Source organism: Ceratotherium simum, chromosome 34 (assembly GCF_057802395.1).
Source record: "Ceratotherium simum simum isolate JZ-2026a chromosome 34, ASM5780239v1, whole genome shotgun sequence".
Taxonomy (NCBI): Eukaryota; Metazoa; Chordata; class Mammalia; order Perissodactyla; family Rhinocerotidae; genus Ceratotherium; species Ceratotherium simum.
The window spans coordinates 21,101,861-21,116,455 of record NC_141933.1 but is presented as its reverse complement, the minus strand read 5'-3'; the positions used below and the strand labels follow the sequence as shown (position 1 = coordinate 21,116,455).

Here is a 14,595-nt window from a genome sequence, read left to right as displayed (position 1 = left end):
TCCTGGTTTAAAGCGGGAAGGGACCTAAGGTAGGTATTTTCACCACCTCGCCCCCTCACTTTTGTTTTCCTTCCCATTTTCCAACACATCAGGAAACAGAGAATTAAGACTGAGTGCCTTGCCCCCATTCTTTGGTTGTGGTTGACCAGAAAGCAGGGTAAAAACTGGGACTTCAGTGAGCTTGTAGGATCTTGGCAACCTAGAGCTTTAACCAGAGCAGGGGGAAGGGATTAAGAATGTTATAATACCCCAAATCTGCTTTTTAAACAGGGGCACACCTTCTCACAAGGCTGCTTCCCTCCAACATAGCTGTCAGCATCGTAAGCTCGGCACTTGGGTTTTTCAAATTAGCTGTGCTAATTCCAGACCCAAGCACAGCCATGCTCTCTAAATATGTTCTTCTTCTATAGCAATGAACTCCCCCATCGTCCCTCCAGTGGACGCCTACTCCCATGTTCCCATTATGAGGAGGAGAGGCAAGTTAATTTCAGGCAGTGTGGGGGCCAACTGAAGATCATGACTGGAATCAATAGAGGGTTCATTTTCTATCAGGCTTTCAGTTCTTGAATACCAGCTGAGTACAAGATAGCTAGAAAAGTTCCTTTGAACTCAATGATTGCCCAAAAAGTCTCCCAACAAATTCAGAACCTCTTAGTCTTGAAGAGTTTTTTTCACTATGGAGGGAGGCCCTGTGGAATTTACTCCAGAAGTGAATTTTCAGTTTATTTTCTGGTCCTCACTCAGACTGAATGTGAAGCAACTGTTAGTCTGGACTAAAAGACCCCAATAACCAGGCAGGATGCTCATAAGCACTCCCATTCTCCTCTAGTCAAATGACCCCAAGTCCAGTCCAGTGGAGAACCACGGTAGCCTAGCCAACATGGGGGACAATCTCGTGTATCTGGGCAGCAAAGTGGTAGGAAACCTCAGAACTCCTTGGAAGCATGGCCATGATGGGAGGAACATCATGACCCAAACCTCCAAACAGGGAAGAATGAGGTTTCTTTGCTCCCCTTGGAGCTGCAGTGGGAAGCAGAGAAGGTGGGGTCCTCTTATTCCCAAGGAGTAAAAGACAGCACCACGTCTGTGAACCCAGGAAAGGTGGAGCTCTCTAAGCAGTAATCATTCACCTTTCTCCAACGGGCTGCATACCCACTGGTCCTGAGAACAGGTGACAGAAAGAGCTGCCCAACACTCCCAGATACGGAGCATCTTGGGAGACAGTTATAGTTAATGCAAACTTTATTTATAAAAGACTCTTAAATTAGTTGTATCATGCCATGCATTCATACAGAATACAGTGACCCTTCAGGGCTACAGGGAGAAGAGCTCACAAACTCAAAGGAAAACTAGTAAAGAGTTTCTAATAGTTAAAAGCTAGGAAAGATTAGGACGACTTTACAAATGAGCAATTAAAAATAAAACAAAAGAAAAAGGATATGGAAATTAGTCTGAGCTGAGAGGAGGGCAGCTGTTTACAAGTCTGTACACTAAACTAATCCACAGACAGTCTTCTAGAGGCAGGGTGCTGACGGAGAGAAGCAGAGTATGTACAAACACTTGTGCCACAGCGACTCCTCCCCAGATCCACGGTAGGATACATACAACCAGGTTGTGTACACTGCCCAGGCCGCTTGTAACTAGGAGGACTTCTAGTTTAGTAAACTAAAGCTGCAGGGAGCCAGGGGAGTAAGCAGCTTCATTTGCGACTGCTCTTTATTCTCTCCAGTCTTTTTTTCAAGTCATCAATATTAGCTGTGGAGGAGGAGGATGTGGTCACGGTTCCTGACGAGTGAGTCTGGTTAGAATCCAGGTCTGAATGCTGGTGCTGCTCCCGGGACTCCCGGAGCTGAGAGAGTTTGCTGTGCAGCATGTCCGTGGACGAGGCAACGGTAGGAACTGCTGGTTTGGAGAGCAAAGAGGTCAGCGGAGGTCGGTCATCTTGCTGTCGAGAGAAGAGACATTGTCTCAGCAGGTCAAGAGGCAGCTCTGGAACAACACATACCGAGACTGGGCTGCCTCCCTGGGCCAGCCTGTCCCTGAGCGGCTTCTCCTTGCCCTCCCTGACCCACACAGAAGAAAGGAGCAGTACCTTTGTGTTGTCCAGACCACATCGCTGTCGGAGGATTTTCAGCCTTTCCAGGTAGACAGACGGTCCCACCTCTTCTCCATTTGTGTTGCCTATGGAGGACATTGTGCTTGTGGGAGCGGGCACACAGGTGACCTCCATCTGAGGGGAGATGCCTAGAGAGGAATGCAGAAAGAATCTTCAGGTATACACAGCCCACTTCTAGACTGCCCTGGCTAATCTGCCACCAAAGGGAACAATCTGGGGCTTAAACACCGCCACTGTACTTGAAGACTAAAAAGTCCACAAGGATCCACCTGTAGTTGGTGATCAAGGGTGCTCTGAAATACACTCAAGGTAAGTTTAGTGAGAACTTCACGAACTGATACAGAAGAGCAGAATGTAAGCTGGGCCACGCAGGAACATCCCGGGCACTGCAGGAGTTGCACCTGTAACCCCACAGCTGGCCCGGGCAATCCAGAAAGCCCAAGCTCCCCCTGCGGGTATGCTCGGTGCCCAACTGAAGGACCTAGGACTTGAAACATCTGCAAGAATTGACATAGGGGAAAGCTCTTCTTCAAACCAGGGAGGACGGCAACGTGCTCAAGGCTACAGTGTACTCATGAAGAAGGGGGGAAACTGAGGTGCCCAACAAACACCCAAAGAACGACTAGAACTGGAGCATCTGTAACCCCCAGCACTGAGACGGGAAAACCAAAACAAAAAAATCCCTCAGTTCTTAAATTTCTGAGAAGGAATAATCACAAAATGCAGGCATTTAAAATACCCAATTTGATATCAATGAAAATGCATTACATTAACCAAAAAGATAAGGTACTGGGAAGAAAAACTCCCTTATGGTAAACAAAACAGGTTACTCCAGGGCAGAAGGAATCCCTTAATGTAAAGATGAGGAGAACACTCTGAGAGGGTGAAAAGTGAATGAAGAATAACGTAAAGCCAGCAGTAAGGGATTTTGAATACTCTAAGGCATGAAACATTCAATGAGCAGTGGGGTCACATACTTATGTTGCAAATGTGCTGTTTAGGCCAAAAGTACCAATTAAATTTTGGCCATCACCAGAAAGTACTTTAGAAATGAGAAAAGGAGGCCTTGCCCTGATCACCCAAACCGTGTGTGTCCACATGCAGCACGCCGTTAGACATTCTGCTCATTGCGTGTCAAGAAAAAGACGCCTAAGGTCTTGGCGATGGGTAATTTAAGGTGTTAAAAACAAATTTAAAAAAATGACTTAAGAGAAAACAATTGAAATGAAGCTTCAGTGTAGCAAGATACACGAGAGAGAACACGATTGGAATCTGAAAATCACAAAGGAATATGGTTTTACAGGCAAACAAATTCTAAACTGTAGGAGTAGCTGAGCTTCACTGAACTCAGAAAGGACAAATGTGCTCTACTCTGCACCATGAGAGGGAACTTCTGCAGCTGGGTCTTTTTTTAGTTTAAGGCTCTTGATGGCTATTTTATGTAACGGACACCTTCTAAGTCTTCCTTTTGTTTCTAGATCCTGTGCACAGAAATTCTCAGATATTGGCTTTTTCACTGTGGGGACAGTAATATTTCAGCTTACCATTAGGACAGGCATTCTTTCACATCATTCAACAAATACCTACTGAGAGCCTACTATGTGCCAGGCAACAACACAGACAAAAATCTTTACTCTTGTGGATTTTAAATTCTAGCAGAGACAGACAGACATCAAACAATTAACCTAATAAATACTACATTGTATGCTGTGTTAGAGGTAGTTAAGTGCCATGGGGCATAAGCGGTAGGTTGCAAGTTTTAAATAAGGTTTCACTGAGATAGCGGTGTTTGCACAAAGATCCTAAAGAAGAAAGGGAGCTCGCCACAAGGCTGTCGTGGGAAGAGCAATCTACAGGTAAGAAACAGCCAGTGCAAAGGCCCTAAGAAGGTGCACGCCTGGTACCTTCCAGGAACAGCAAGGCGGCTGGGGGGGCTGGAGTGGAATGAAAATCAGGGAGAGTAGGTTCTAGAGCTATCAGGAGGCCATATGATGTAGGCCCTCATAGACCTTTGTAAGGTTTTTTGCTTTTCTGAGTGAAAGGAAGAGCCTTCGGAAAATGTTTGAGAAGCATTGTTTCGATGCTGTGTGCAGAAATGAATATAGGGAGGCGAGAGTGGAAGTGGGGAGGTCAGACAGGAGGATAGTGCTGTAATCCAGGTAAGAGATGATGATATGCAGCCCAGGGCAGCAGCAGTGAAGGTGATGAGAAGTGTGGTGGATTCTGCGTACAGTTTGCAGGTAGAGCCAAAAGGACTTCCTGACAGAGAGGAGGAGAAGACTCAAAAGCTTTGGGTCAGAGCAAACTAGAAGGTCGAAGTTGCCACCAACCAAGAGGGAGAAGAACGCAAATGGAGCAGGTTCGGGGGAGTATCAGGAGCTTAGTCTTTGACACGATGAGTTTACAATGTCTAGTGGAAACCCAAGTGGAGACGTCATGCAGGATGTATCAGTTGACATCAGGAAGGAAGTCGAGCTGGACATCAAACAAAATTGGCCTTGTTGGCATATAAATGGTATTTAAAGTGATGACAGTAGATGCACTAGTTAAGGGACTGAGAGTAAGACAGAAGAGATAATCATGGACCAAACCCTGGGGAATGCCAACATTAAGAGTTCAAGGAGAAGAAGAATGAGTCAGAGAGGCCAAGGAGGAACAGCCAGTGAGGGAAGAGGAAACCAAGAGAGCATGGAGAACCAGAAGCCCAGGGGAGAAACTGTTTCAAGGGCAGGGAACATTGTCATTGTCAAACACCGATGATGGGTCAAAGGCAGGTGACTGAGGGTTGACCACAGTGATGTTCACAACAATGTGAACATCACTGGTGACCATTAAGTATTGAGGTGCATGGATATAAATTGAAACCAATCAAAACCTCCAGTTCCTGAGCTGGGAGCTATTTTGAGCTTACTCTTGGAGTAACTAGAGGAAACCATACCTGTTGAAGGGGGAATACGGCTTTTGCCCTCCCTCTCCATCTCAATCACCCGAAGGCCTCTCTCAACATAGCTCTGGAAAAACTGTGAGGAATTCTTCAGAAATGGTTCAATGTCAGCATCTGAGTATTTCTTTTTATATTCATACAACTCTGCTAGGCCCTGGTTCACAAGAAAAAGGAAGAGCGGGGGATGGATGTTAGTGACCCTTTTCCATGAAGCAGACCCCCCTTTGGCTCAGTCTTTCCCTCTCACCTCTTTAGTGTTCTCTTTAGAGCCAATCTTCTTAAAAATCTCAGCTAAGAAATCATTCACTTTGGCCTTTGATGATTTTTCATCCTGAAAAGTTGAAAGACACAGGAAGGACTGGTTGGTTAGATTTGAGTTATTAATTAGGAACAATGGTTGGATAAGAACTGAAAACATCTCAAGATCCAGACCCTCCTGGTATGATCTTGCAGATAACAGAAGCACCGACGGTGTGGGGTCTGCAGCAGCAACACTAACACTCTGGGTTACTCAATATCTCCAGTCTCAGGATTTCAACTAAACTTGATGAGGAAGGACCTGGCCCATTCCTCCCTAATTAAAAAGAGCTCATAGTGGATTTATCGGGTAACCAGTGCCTTATGCACAGGCACAGAAACCTTTCTCAAGAACCAAGAAGCATATAGTTATAAACAGTTTATATTTGAAAATTTCACGGCAGAAATGGTTACAGCACTATAGCAGGAGAGTGACTGGACCAATCCCTGAGCCTTCACCTCAGGCCCTCAGAAAGACAGGTTCCAGTGGCCTTCGACAAGATCACTTCCAGACAACCTCACTTCCCTCAATCTTTCAAATCAGGACACTCACTATTCGAGATGCTCCCTTTTCTGTTTCCTTATCAGACTTGCTCCCGGTCTGGTCCATACTGTGCTTCATCATCCGGCAGAGGTGGGCCTCCAGCTCAGACTCGTTCTTGTTGTCAATCATTGTTAGGTGGTCTAGGATCTGAGGGAGACACATGCACATTCAAATGGTAGCAAGGCCACTTCCATGATGTCCTCTCAAGCTTCCTCAGGGACTGGGTGCTGTTCTCACCTTGGGCCCTTTTAATTTGCATAAAGTGTGCAGCAGAGTCTTTAGGGTCCTTATGGGAAATTCACTTTTGCATTGTTTCAGTTTCTCTTTGGGGAAGACCTTCATGAAAATGTGTATATCCAGAAGAATTCTGTCCAGATTAATGCTGTTGATGGTTTCAGGCAATAGTCGAACCATTCTCCAGAGACACTATTGAAAAAAGAAACAAAAGTTAGAAGGAGTGACTGAAGAATGAGGATAGTTTCTGTCACCATTCATCTTCCCTAAGCTCTGGGATCACTTCTAGATGATGGTCAGGGATACACATGTGGCACATTATATCTTTCAAGTTCAGTTGCCAAAACACGAATAATTTTACTCACTTCAACCATGTCACTGGCTAAAATGGGACAAGTCATCTGTCTAATCATCTCTACTCCTCCTTCCCACCTCCTAAAGACAGGGGTCTTAAATGATGAGAAAATGTGGAGATTCTGTCTTGGGTTTGCTTGGTACCTGAGAGTAAAGTAGTTTACATTGCTTAACCAAATCTAACCAAGGAGACAAAGTATTTTACACCATTACAGTGTAATAACACTTTTATAATGTTATAGATATGTTCATCTGGAGTCTTCTATGAAAGAGACCAAAATATTATAGGGCTATACATATCTTTCTTCCAAAAAGAAATGACATTTGTCTCACCACACTTCTTGACTTTTGATTCCAGGAAAATTGGTGAGATATTTACAAAGAAGCTCTTCCTTTTCACTGTCTGAGGCCAGGAATTGTTTAGACCTGAGCTTGGGGTATAAATTGGAGGAAGGGAAAATTGGAGACCAGCTATATTTTTCAGGTGTGTCTTGGTTAATTTGAATCTATATCTTAGCTCCAACTCCTCTTTCCCCACACTTTAACAAATTATTGCATCTTTGAAAGAGAACAAATTATTTCAACTTAACCTTCATAACAAGCTCTGAGAATTTGGGAGAACTGGCTGTTGCTAGCAGGCTGTCTTGGAGCAAAACAAGTAGGGCACTGGATAAAAACAAACATAACACAACAGCATTAATAAGTTTCAAACCTGCATTCCTATTAAAATCAGTAATTGAAAGGCTAAGTGTAAATACTCTCCATCCATCTAATCAACTGACAGCTCATGGATCACGAACTGTCTTTGATTACTTGACATTCAGTTATTAAGAAAATAAACATCCATCATTTAAGCTTCTTATGTTACTACTTGGTACATGGTAAGGCTTGTCACTCTATTTTTCATGTCACTGATAGCTGAGAAAGAAAGAAATGTACCTGAAATGTAAATGACAGAGGTGGCAGCTAACAAACTTTACAGTTCTATTCTAGAAAACTCATATTGGCTGGCTTACTGATGTTGTTACTAGTTTTACCTGCTGTCTCAGGTTGGAAACCTTTGTTCATGAGGAAGTGAAAAATAATAAATCAACTTACAGGCAAACCTAAAGTTACAACTGATCTAGCAACTTCTGGTTTCTACGGGTAGACAAAAGAGAGGCTGTTCCAGGCTCTAATGCTGAGAGTATAGATATACCTCAGGATGTTGGTCTGGTCTGACTTCTCCAGAACTTTCACCACCAAGAGGTTCACAGAGCGGATCACCTGTTGTCCTTCTTCCAGATCTTCAATTCGAGAATCCAGCATTAAGGTGATGAGGCCATGCATCAGGTCTTTCAGTACTCCAGTGGAGGCCTCCCGGGCTAGGCTCTCTATCTGAAACAGCTATCCAATCATAACTGTGTTAGGGAGGTATGAAACTCAATATACAGAGCAAGGAAGATGAACACGGGTGGCATATTCTAGTAAACAATTATATTGTATTTTTTAAAATTCAGAGTATTAGGAAAAAGCAAAAATCACCACACTCCCTCAAACCTCCAGTAACAGCCAAAAGTAATCAGTGTGCTTCTTTCCTGTTATAAAAGTATTTTTAATGTGAACAGTTATCTGTGAAAAGCCAGTCAGGGCCCACTATGCCTGATGAAGAAACCGACAGGGGGGCCGGCCCAGTGCACAAGCGGTTAAATGCGTGCGCTCTGCTGCGGCGGCCCGGGGTTTGCCTGTTTGGATCCCGGGCGCGCACCAACGCACCACTTGTCAAGCCGTGCTGTGGCAGCGTCCCATATAAAGTGGAGGAAGATGGGCATGGATGTTAGCCCAGGGCCAGTCTTCCTCAGCAAAGAAAAAAAAGAGGAGGATTGGCAGATGTTAGCACAGGGCTGATCTTTCTCAAAAAAAAAAAAAAGAAAAAAAAAAGAGAAAGAAACTGGCAGGAAGCAGAATTCTAGGTAGTATGTAAGCATTCTACTTTGTATCCTAACAATAAGGTAAGCTGGAGTGTTGCCCAACATCCAACAGAAGTAATCAATAGCTTGCATATAAAATTCTACAAGTGTCATAGGACTCACTGGAACATCTACACTGGTTCAAGCTTTAGAAGCCGGGTGGGATGAGAGACTTAAGGGAAGCTCATGATCTGCAGAGATGCCCTTACCGAAATCATGTTGCCAATGATACAGCTATACAACTTGATGATCTCATCCTTCTCCAATTTCTCATCTGCCATATGTGTATTGTAGATGAGTCTCAGCTGCATGAACGTGGCTATCAGAAACTGATCAATATGGCCAGACATAGCTTCGGCTTTGTCTTCCTGTCTCAGGACCTCATCGATCTGTTAACAAAAATCCAAGATGTATTTTCCAAGCTTCATACTTGTAAGTAGAAGGAAGACATTACAAGGGACGTCTCTGTAATATTTATTAGCAAAGCACTTCCAATATCCTACTTGGAAAAAAACCCAGTCACTTTACATATAAATAACTAGTCCTTGGGGATTCAATCATTCAACAAATATTTACTGAGCAAGATACTGTTAGGTGAATTTGTTGCAAATCTTATTCCGAGACGCTCACTGTCTAGTTCAGAGAATAATCCCTGTTTAAATGTCTAATTTATTAAAAAGAGTGTTTTTAGACCCATTATCTCATTTGATCATTCCAACGGCTCTGGGAGGTAAGACAGAGCTGAGAATAAGATCTGTTTTTACCAGATGAGAAAAGTGAGGCTCAGAAAGATCAGGTTTCCCACATCTTGATGCAGTGTTCTTTTTGGTTCAGTACACTGCTTGTCAGTAATGGTAAAATTTTACTATGGGAAAAACATGTATTTCCTATTCACTACTATAAAAAGATCTTTTATTTCTTTTTTTTATTGATGTCTTAATAGTTTATAACATTGTGAAATTTTGGTTGCACATTTTTGTTTGTCGATCACCATATACATGTCTCCCTTCACCCCTTGTGCCCACTCCCCACCCCCATTGCCCCTGGTAACCACAATACAGTTTTCTCTGTCCATGTGTTGGTTTATATTCCACATATGAGTGAGATCATACGCTGTTTGTCTTTCTCTTTCTGGCTTATTTCACTTAACATAATATCCTCCAGGCCCATCCATGTTGTTGCAAATGGGACGATTTTGTCTTTTTTTATGGCTGAGTAGTATTCCATTGTATATATATATACCACATCTTCTTGATCCAATCATCAAGCGAGGGACACTTGGGTTGCTTCCACTTCTTGGCTATAGTGAATAATGCTGCAATGAACATAGGGGTGCATAAGCCTCTTTTTGGATTGTTGATTTCAGGTTCGTTGGATAGATTCCCAGTAATGGGATAGCTGGATCATAGGGTATTTCTATTTTTAATTTTTTGAGGAATCTCCATACCGTTTTCCATAGATGCTGCACCAGTTTGCATTCCCACCAGCTGTGTACGAGGGTTCCTGTTTCTCCACATCCTCTCCAACATTTGTTGTTTTTTGTCTTGGTGATTATAGCCATTCTAACGGGCGTGAGGTGATATCTTAGTGTTGTTTTGATTTGCATTTCCCTGATGATTAGTGATGTTGAACATCTTTTCATGTGCCTATTGGCCATCTGTATATCTTCTTTGGAGAAGTGTCTGTTCATTTCCTGTGCCCATTTTTTGATCGGGTTGTTTGTTTTTTTGTTGTTCAGTTGTGTGAGTTCTTTATATATTATGGAGATTAACTCCTTGTCATATATGTTTTGCAAATATTTTCTCCCAGCTGGTGGGTTGTATATTCATTTTGGTCCTGGTTTCATTTGTCTTGTAGAAGCTCTTTAAAAAGATCTTTTATTTTTATGATTACATAAATAACACCCTGAGACAATCATGTGAATCTTCAGTGACCACCCTTTCATGCAGGACTGCCATACCACATAACTCCAGGGGGCACCATTTATACAGACTACAATGTGAATGGTGCCCTTGGTGTTGAGGAAGCCAGTGGTCCTACTTTCATTTATCTCTTTATGCATGTATACCCCATAAGCACATATAATTTTATACAACTGGGACTGTTTAACAATGCTGTTGCAACATGGACACCATAAAAAAAAAAACTACCTCTTTTTTTTTTACTCCTCTTTTTCCAAGGTAATTAACATTAACAACCCGGTATATATTCTTTCATGTTCACAGAATCATATACAATCACACATACACACATACATAGGGTCAAGGTTTAGGGCACTGTTTATTTTACAAGAGGATTATAGTATATACACTTTTCTGCATCTAGCTTTTCTAACTCAACAGAAAATTACGAAAAACCCTAAAGTCAATAGGTAAAGACTGCATAATAGTCCACACATGCACGTACCAAAATTTACTCAATCATTCCCTTACTGACAAACTTGCAATGTGTTTCCAGATTGGTTATTTTGTCCACTATAATGTTACAATAAACATCTGTGTGTGTGTGTGTGTGTGTGTGTGTGTGTGTGTGTGTGTGTGTGTGTGTGCGTATATATATATATATCTCCTAATGTACTTATTTTCTAAAAGAGTCTCAAGAATATAATTTTCTTTTTAATTTTATTTATTTATTTTTTTTCCCCCAAAGCTCCAGTAGATAGTTATATGTCATAGCTGCACATCTTTCTAGTTGCTGTATGGGGGACATGGCCTCAGCATGGCCAGAGAAGCGGTGCTTTGGTTCGCGCCTGGGATCCGAACCAGGGCCGCCAGCAGCGGAGCGCGTTCACCTAACCGCTAAGCCACGGGGCCGGCCCAAGAATATAATTTTTTAGTCTGAAGGATAAAAGCCTTTTTAATTATGCTATAATAGATATTACCATATTGCTTTCATTAAAAAGGCACTAACAATTCACATTTCTCCATTTAATGTATGAGAGTATTGTTTTTCCAGCATCTCTATCAACTGTATGTGTTATTACTCTTTTTACTTTTTGCCACTCTGATGGTTTAAAGAGATATCTTATCGTTACTTTAATCTGCCCTTCTGTGGCGGGGGGGAGAGGCTGGACAGCTTTTCATGTGCTTACTGGCCATTGGATATCTTCTGTGATGTGCCTATTCATACGCTTTGGTCATTTTTCTATTGGGTTCTCTTTTTCTCAAGAGTTACTAAGAGCTCTGTTTACTGTAGCTATGAATCCTTTATCAGTTGTTTGGGTTGCAAATATGTCACTTGTTTATTGACAGTATATGGTAAATTTCTCCAGATTAAAATCCTAAAATTTCATATGATCAAATTTGTCTTTTCTTTTTAGGTTCTGGGTTTCCTTCCTTATTTTTTTTAATGGTCTCCCCAAATTCCCTGCTTATTTCAAAAAATTAGGGGGGTGGAATTAGTTGTTTCAAGTTTCCATTTAGGGGTATGTTTCATACTTTCCAAGTAGCCAATATTTTTTGTGATATTATTAATTAAAAATTTTGTTGGGTCATCAGCAAAGAATTTGGTCAGTATATCTTTTACTTTTTGCACTTGTTAAGGTTTTCTTTGTGCACAAATATATGATTTACTTTTTTGAAAATGTTTAATGAACATATAAAAATATAAATTATCTTTTCAGAGATTGTAAAATTCTCTATATATGCACATATATTCATTAAATCTGGTTTATTGTTTACTAATATTCTTTTTAATTGAGGTTTAACTTTCATATGGTACAAGGTACAAATCCCAAGAGTACAACTTAATGAAATTCTGTAAGCGTATACATCTGTGTACCTGCCATTGGGAACAAGCTATAGGACATCCAAAAGGCCTTTTTCTGCCCCATCAGGTTGGTACCCTTCCCCCCACCAGGGATTACTACTCTTCTTTCTGGTTTTCTTTTTTATTACTATTCTGACCTCTAAACTGATAAAATTATTTAATTCTCCTACGTTATTTTTCATCTACTAGATTTGTCCAATTCTCTCAATCTGTAACTTGTCTTTTCACCTTGTTATAAACAAAATATCTTCTGATGCACAAAAATTTAAAAAATTTTTAATGTAATGGGCCGGCCCCGCGGCTTAGTGGTTAAGTGCGCGCGCTCCGTTAGTGGCGGCCTGGGTTCGGATCCCAGGCGCCCACCGACGCACCGCTTCACCAGCCATGCTGAGGCTGCGACCCACATACAGCATCAACTAGAAGGATGTACAACCATGACATACAACTATCTACCAGGGCTTTGGGGAAAAAAAAGGAGGAGGATTGGCAACAGATGTTAGCTCAGAGCCGGTCTTCCTCAGCAAAAAGAGGAAGATTAACATGGATGTTAGCTTACGGCTGATATTCCCCACACACACAAAAAATTTTTAATGTAGTAAAAAATTTTATTTTTTATTTATTTATTTTTTTTGAGGAAGATTGGCCCTGTACTAACATCTGTTGCCAATCTTTCTCTTTTTTCTCCCCAAAGCCCCAGTACATAGTTGTATATCATAGTTGTAGAGTAGTAACTCTTCCATGTGGGACGCTGCCTCAGCATGGCTTGATGAGTGGTGCATAGGTCCACGCCTAGGATCTGAACCCGCAAACCCCGGCCCACTGAAGAGGAATGTGGGAACTTAACCACTATGCCACTGGGCTGGCCCTTTATTTTTTCCCTTATTTTTTGTGTGTGTCTAGTTTAAAAAGAAATCCTTCCATACCTTAAAGTAAAAAATGTTCTAGGGGCCGGCCCCATGGCATAGCGGTTAAGTGTGTGCACTCCGCTGCTGGAGGCCTGGGTTTGGATCCTGGGCGCGCACCTACTTGTCAGGCCATGCTGTGGTGGCATCCCACACGAAGTGGAGGAAGATCAGCATGGATGTTAGCTCAGGGCCAGTCTTCCTCAGCAAAAAGAGGAGGACTGGCATGGATGTTGGCTCAGGGCTAATCTTCCTCAAAGTTCTCCTATAAATTTGCCTTCTCACATCTAGGTTTTTAACCCATCTGAAATATATTTTGATGTAGGAAATAGCATCTAATTATATTGTTGATCTCATGGAAAATAACTAGTCCTAGTACTAGTTACTGATTAATCCGGTTTTACCAAGAAATCTTTAATGTCTCCTCTGCTTTAAGTTTCCTATAGATGTGAGTATTTCTGGGCTCTCTGTTCCATCCTAGTGGTCTATCTCCTTATCCCTGGGCCAATATTACCCTGTCTTAATTACAGTGGCTCTGTAATCACTGTTGATATCCAGTGATATAAATCCTCTTCACTGTTTTTTTTTTTAAATGTCTTAAAAAAACACCAGAACTGTCTTTGCTATTTGGCCCTTTGATTTTCCATATAAATTTTAGAATCAGGTTCTCAACTGCAGAAAAAACTGTTGAGATTTTTTTGGAATGGCAATGAATGCATAGGTTAATTTGAGGAGAATTGGCATTTATAATCCTGAACCTTGTGAACATAGTATATTTCCATTTATTTGGAAATTCTCTAATGTAATTCAATAAAGCTTTACAATTTTCTCTGTAAAGGTCTTACATATATACTGCTTGGTTTATTCCTAGGTACTTAAAATTTTTCTTGTGGAGAGTTTTATCTTTTATCTTTTACATTTCTTATTATGGTAAAATATATACAACATAAAATTTACCATTTTAACTGTATTTAAGTGTACAATCCAATGGCATTAAGTATAGTCACAATGCTGTGTAACCATCAACATTTTTTTTTTAATAATTTTTATTTATTTATTTATTTTTCCCCCCAAAGCCCCAGTAGATAGTTGTATGTCACAGCTGCACTTCCTTCTAGTTGCTGTATGTGGGACGCGGCCTCAGCACGGCCGGACAAGCGGTGAGTTGGTGCACGCCCGGGATCTGAACCCGGGCCGCCAGCAGCGCAGCGCGTGCACTTAACCGCTAAGCCATGGGGCCAGCCCACCATCAACATTATTTCCAGAAATTTTTCATTATCCCAGACTCTGTACCCATTAAGTAATACCTCCCTATTCCCCTCCTCCAGCCCCTAGTAACCTCTATTCTACTTTCTGTCTCTATGTATTTGCTTATTTTAGGTACCTCATATAAGTGGAATCATACAATATTTGTCCCTTTGTGCCTGATTTATTTTACTTAGCATGTTTTCAAGGTTAATCCATGTTGTAGTATGTATCAGAGTTTT

General features: G+C 41.6%; 1 protein-coding gene across 3 annotated transcripts in view; it reads right to left on the bottom strand.

Annotated features, from left to right (window-relative positions):
• Positions 1 to 1,224: 1,224 nt before the first annotated feature.
• Positions 1,225 to 14,595, bottom strand: part of CKAP5 (cytoskeleton associated protein 5) — a 100,454-nt gene continuing 87,083 nt past the window's right edge. For 2 of the 3 annotated variants that reach the window (XM_087423022.1, XM_087423023.1), the window contains exons 36-44: positions 8,648 to 8,827; positions 7,688 to 7,875; positions 7,080 to 7,155; positions 6,139 to 6,327; positions 5,911 to 6,048; positions 5,308 to 5,391; positions 5,055 to 5,214; positions 2,093 to 2,244; positions 1,225 to 1,945 (exon numbers count right to left, since the gene is read on the bottom strand). In XM_087423022.1, the coding sequence (XP_087279148.1) occupies positions 1,700 to 1,945; positions 2,093 to 2,244; positions 5,055 to 5,214; positions 5,308 to 5,391; positions 5,911 to 6,048; positions 6,139 to 6,327; positions 7,080 to 7,155; positions 7,688 to 7,875; positions 8,648 to 8,827 (1,413 nt within the window). In that variant the 3' untranslated portion in view covers positions 1,225 to 1,699. Of the gene's footprint in view, positions 1,990 to 2,092; positions 2,245 to 5,054; positions 5,215 to 5,307; positions 5,392 to 5,910; positions 6,049 to 6,138; positions 6,328 to 7,079; positions 7,156 to 7,687; positions 7,876 to 8,647; positions 8,828 to 14,595 lie in introns of all 3 variants that reach the window. The other variant, XM_087423024.1, reaches the window with a different exon arrangement.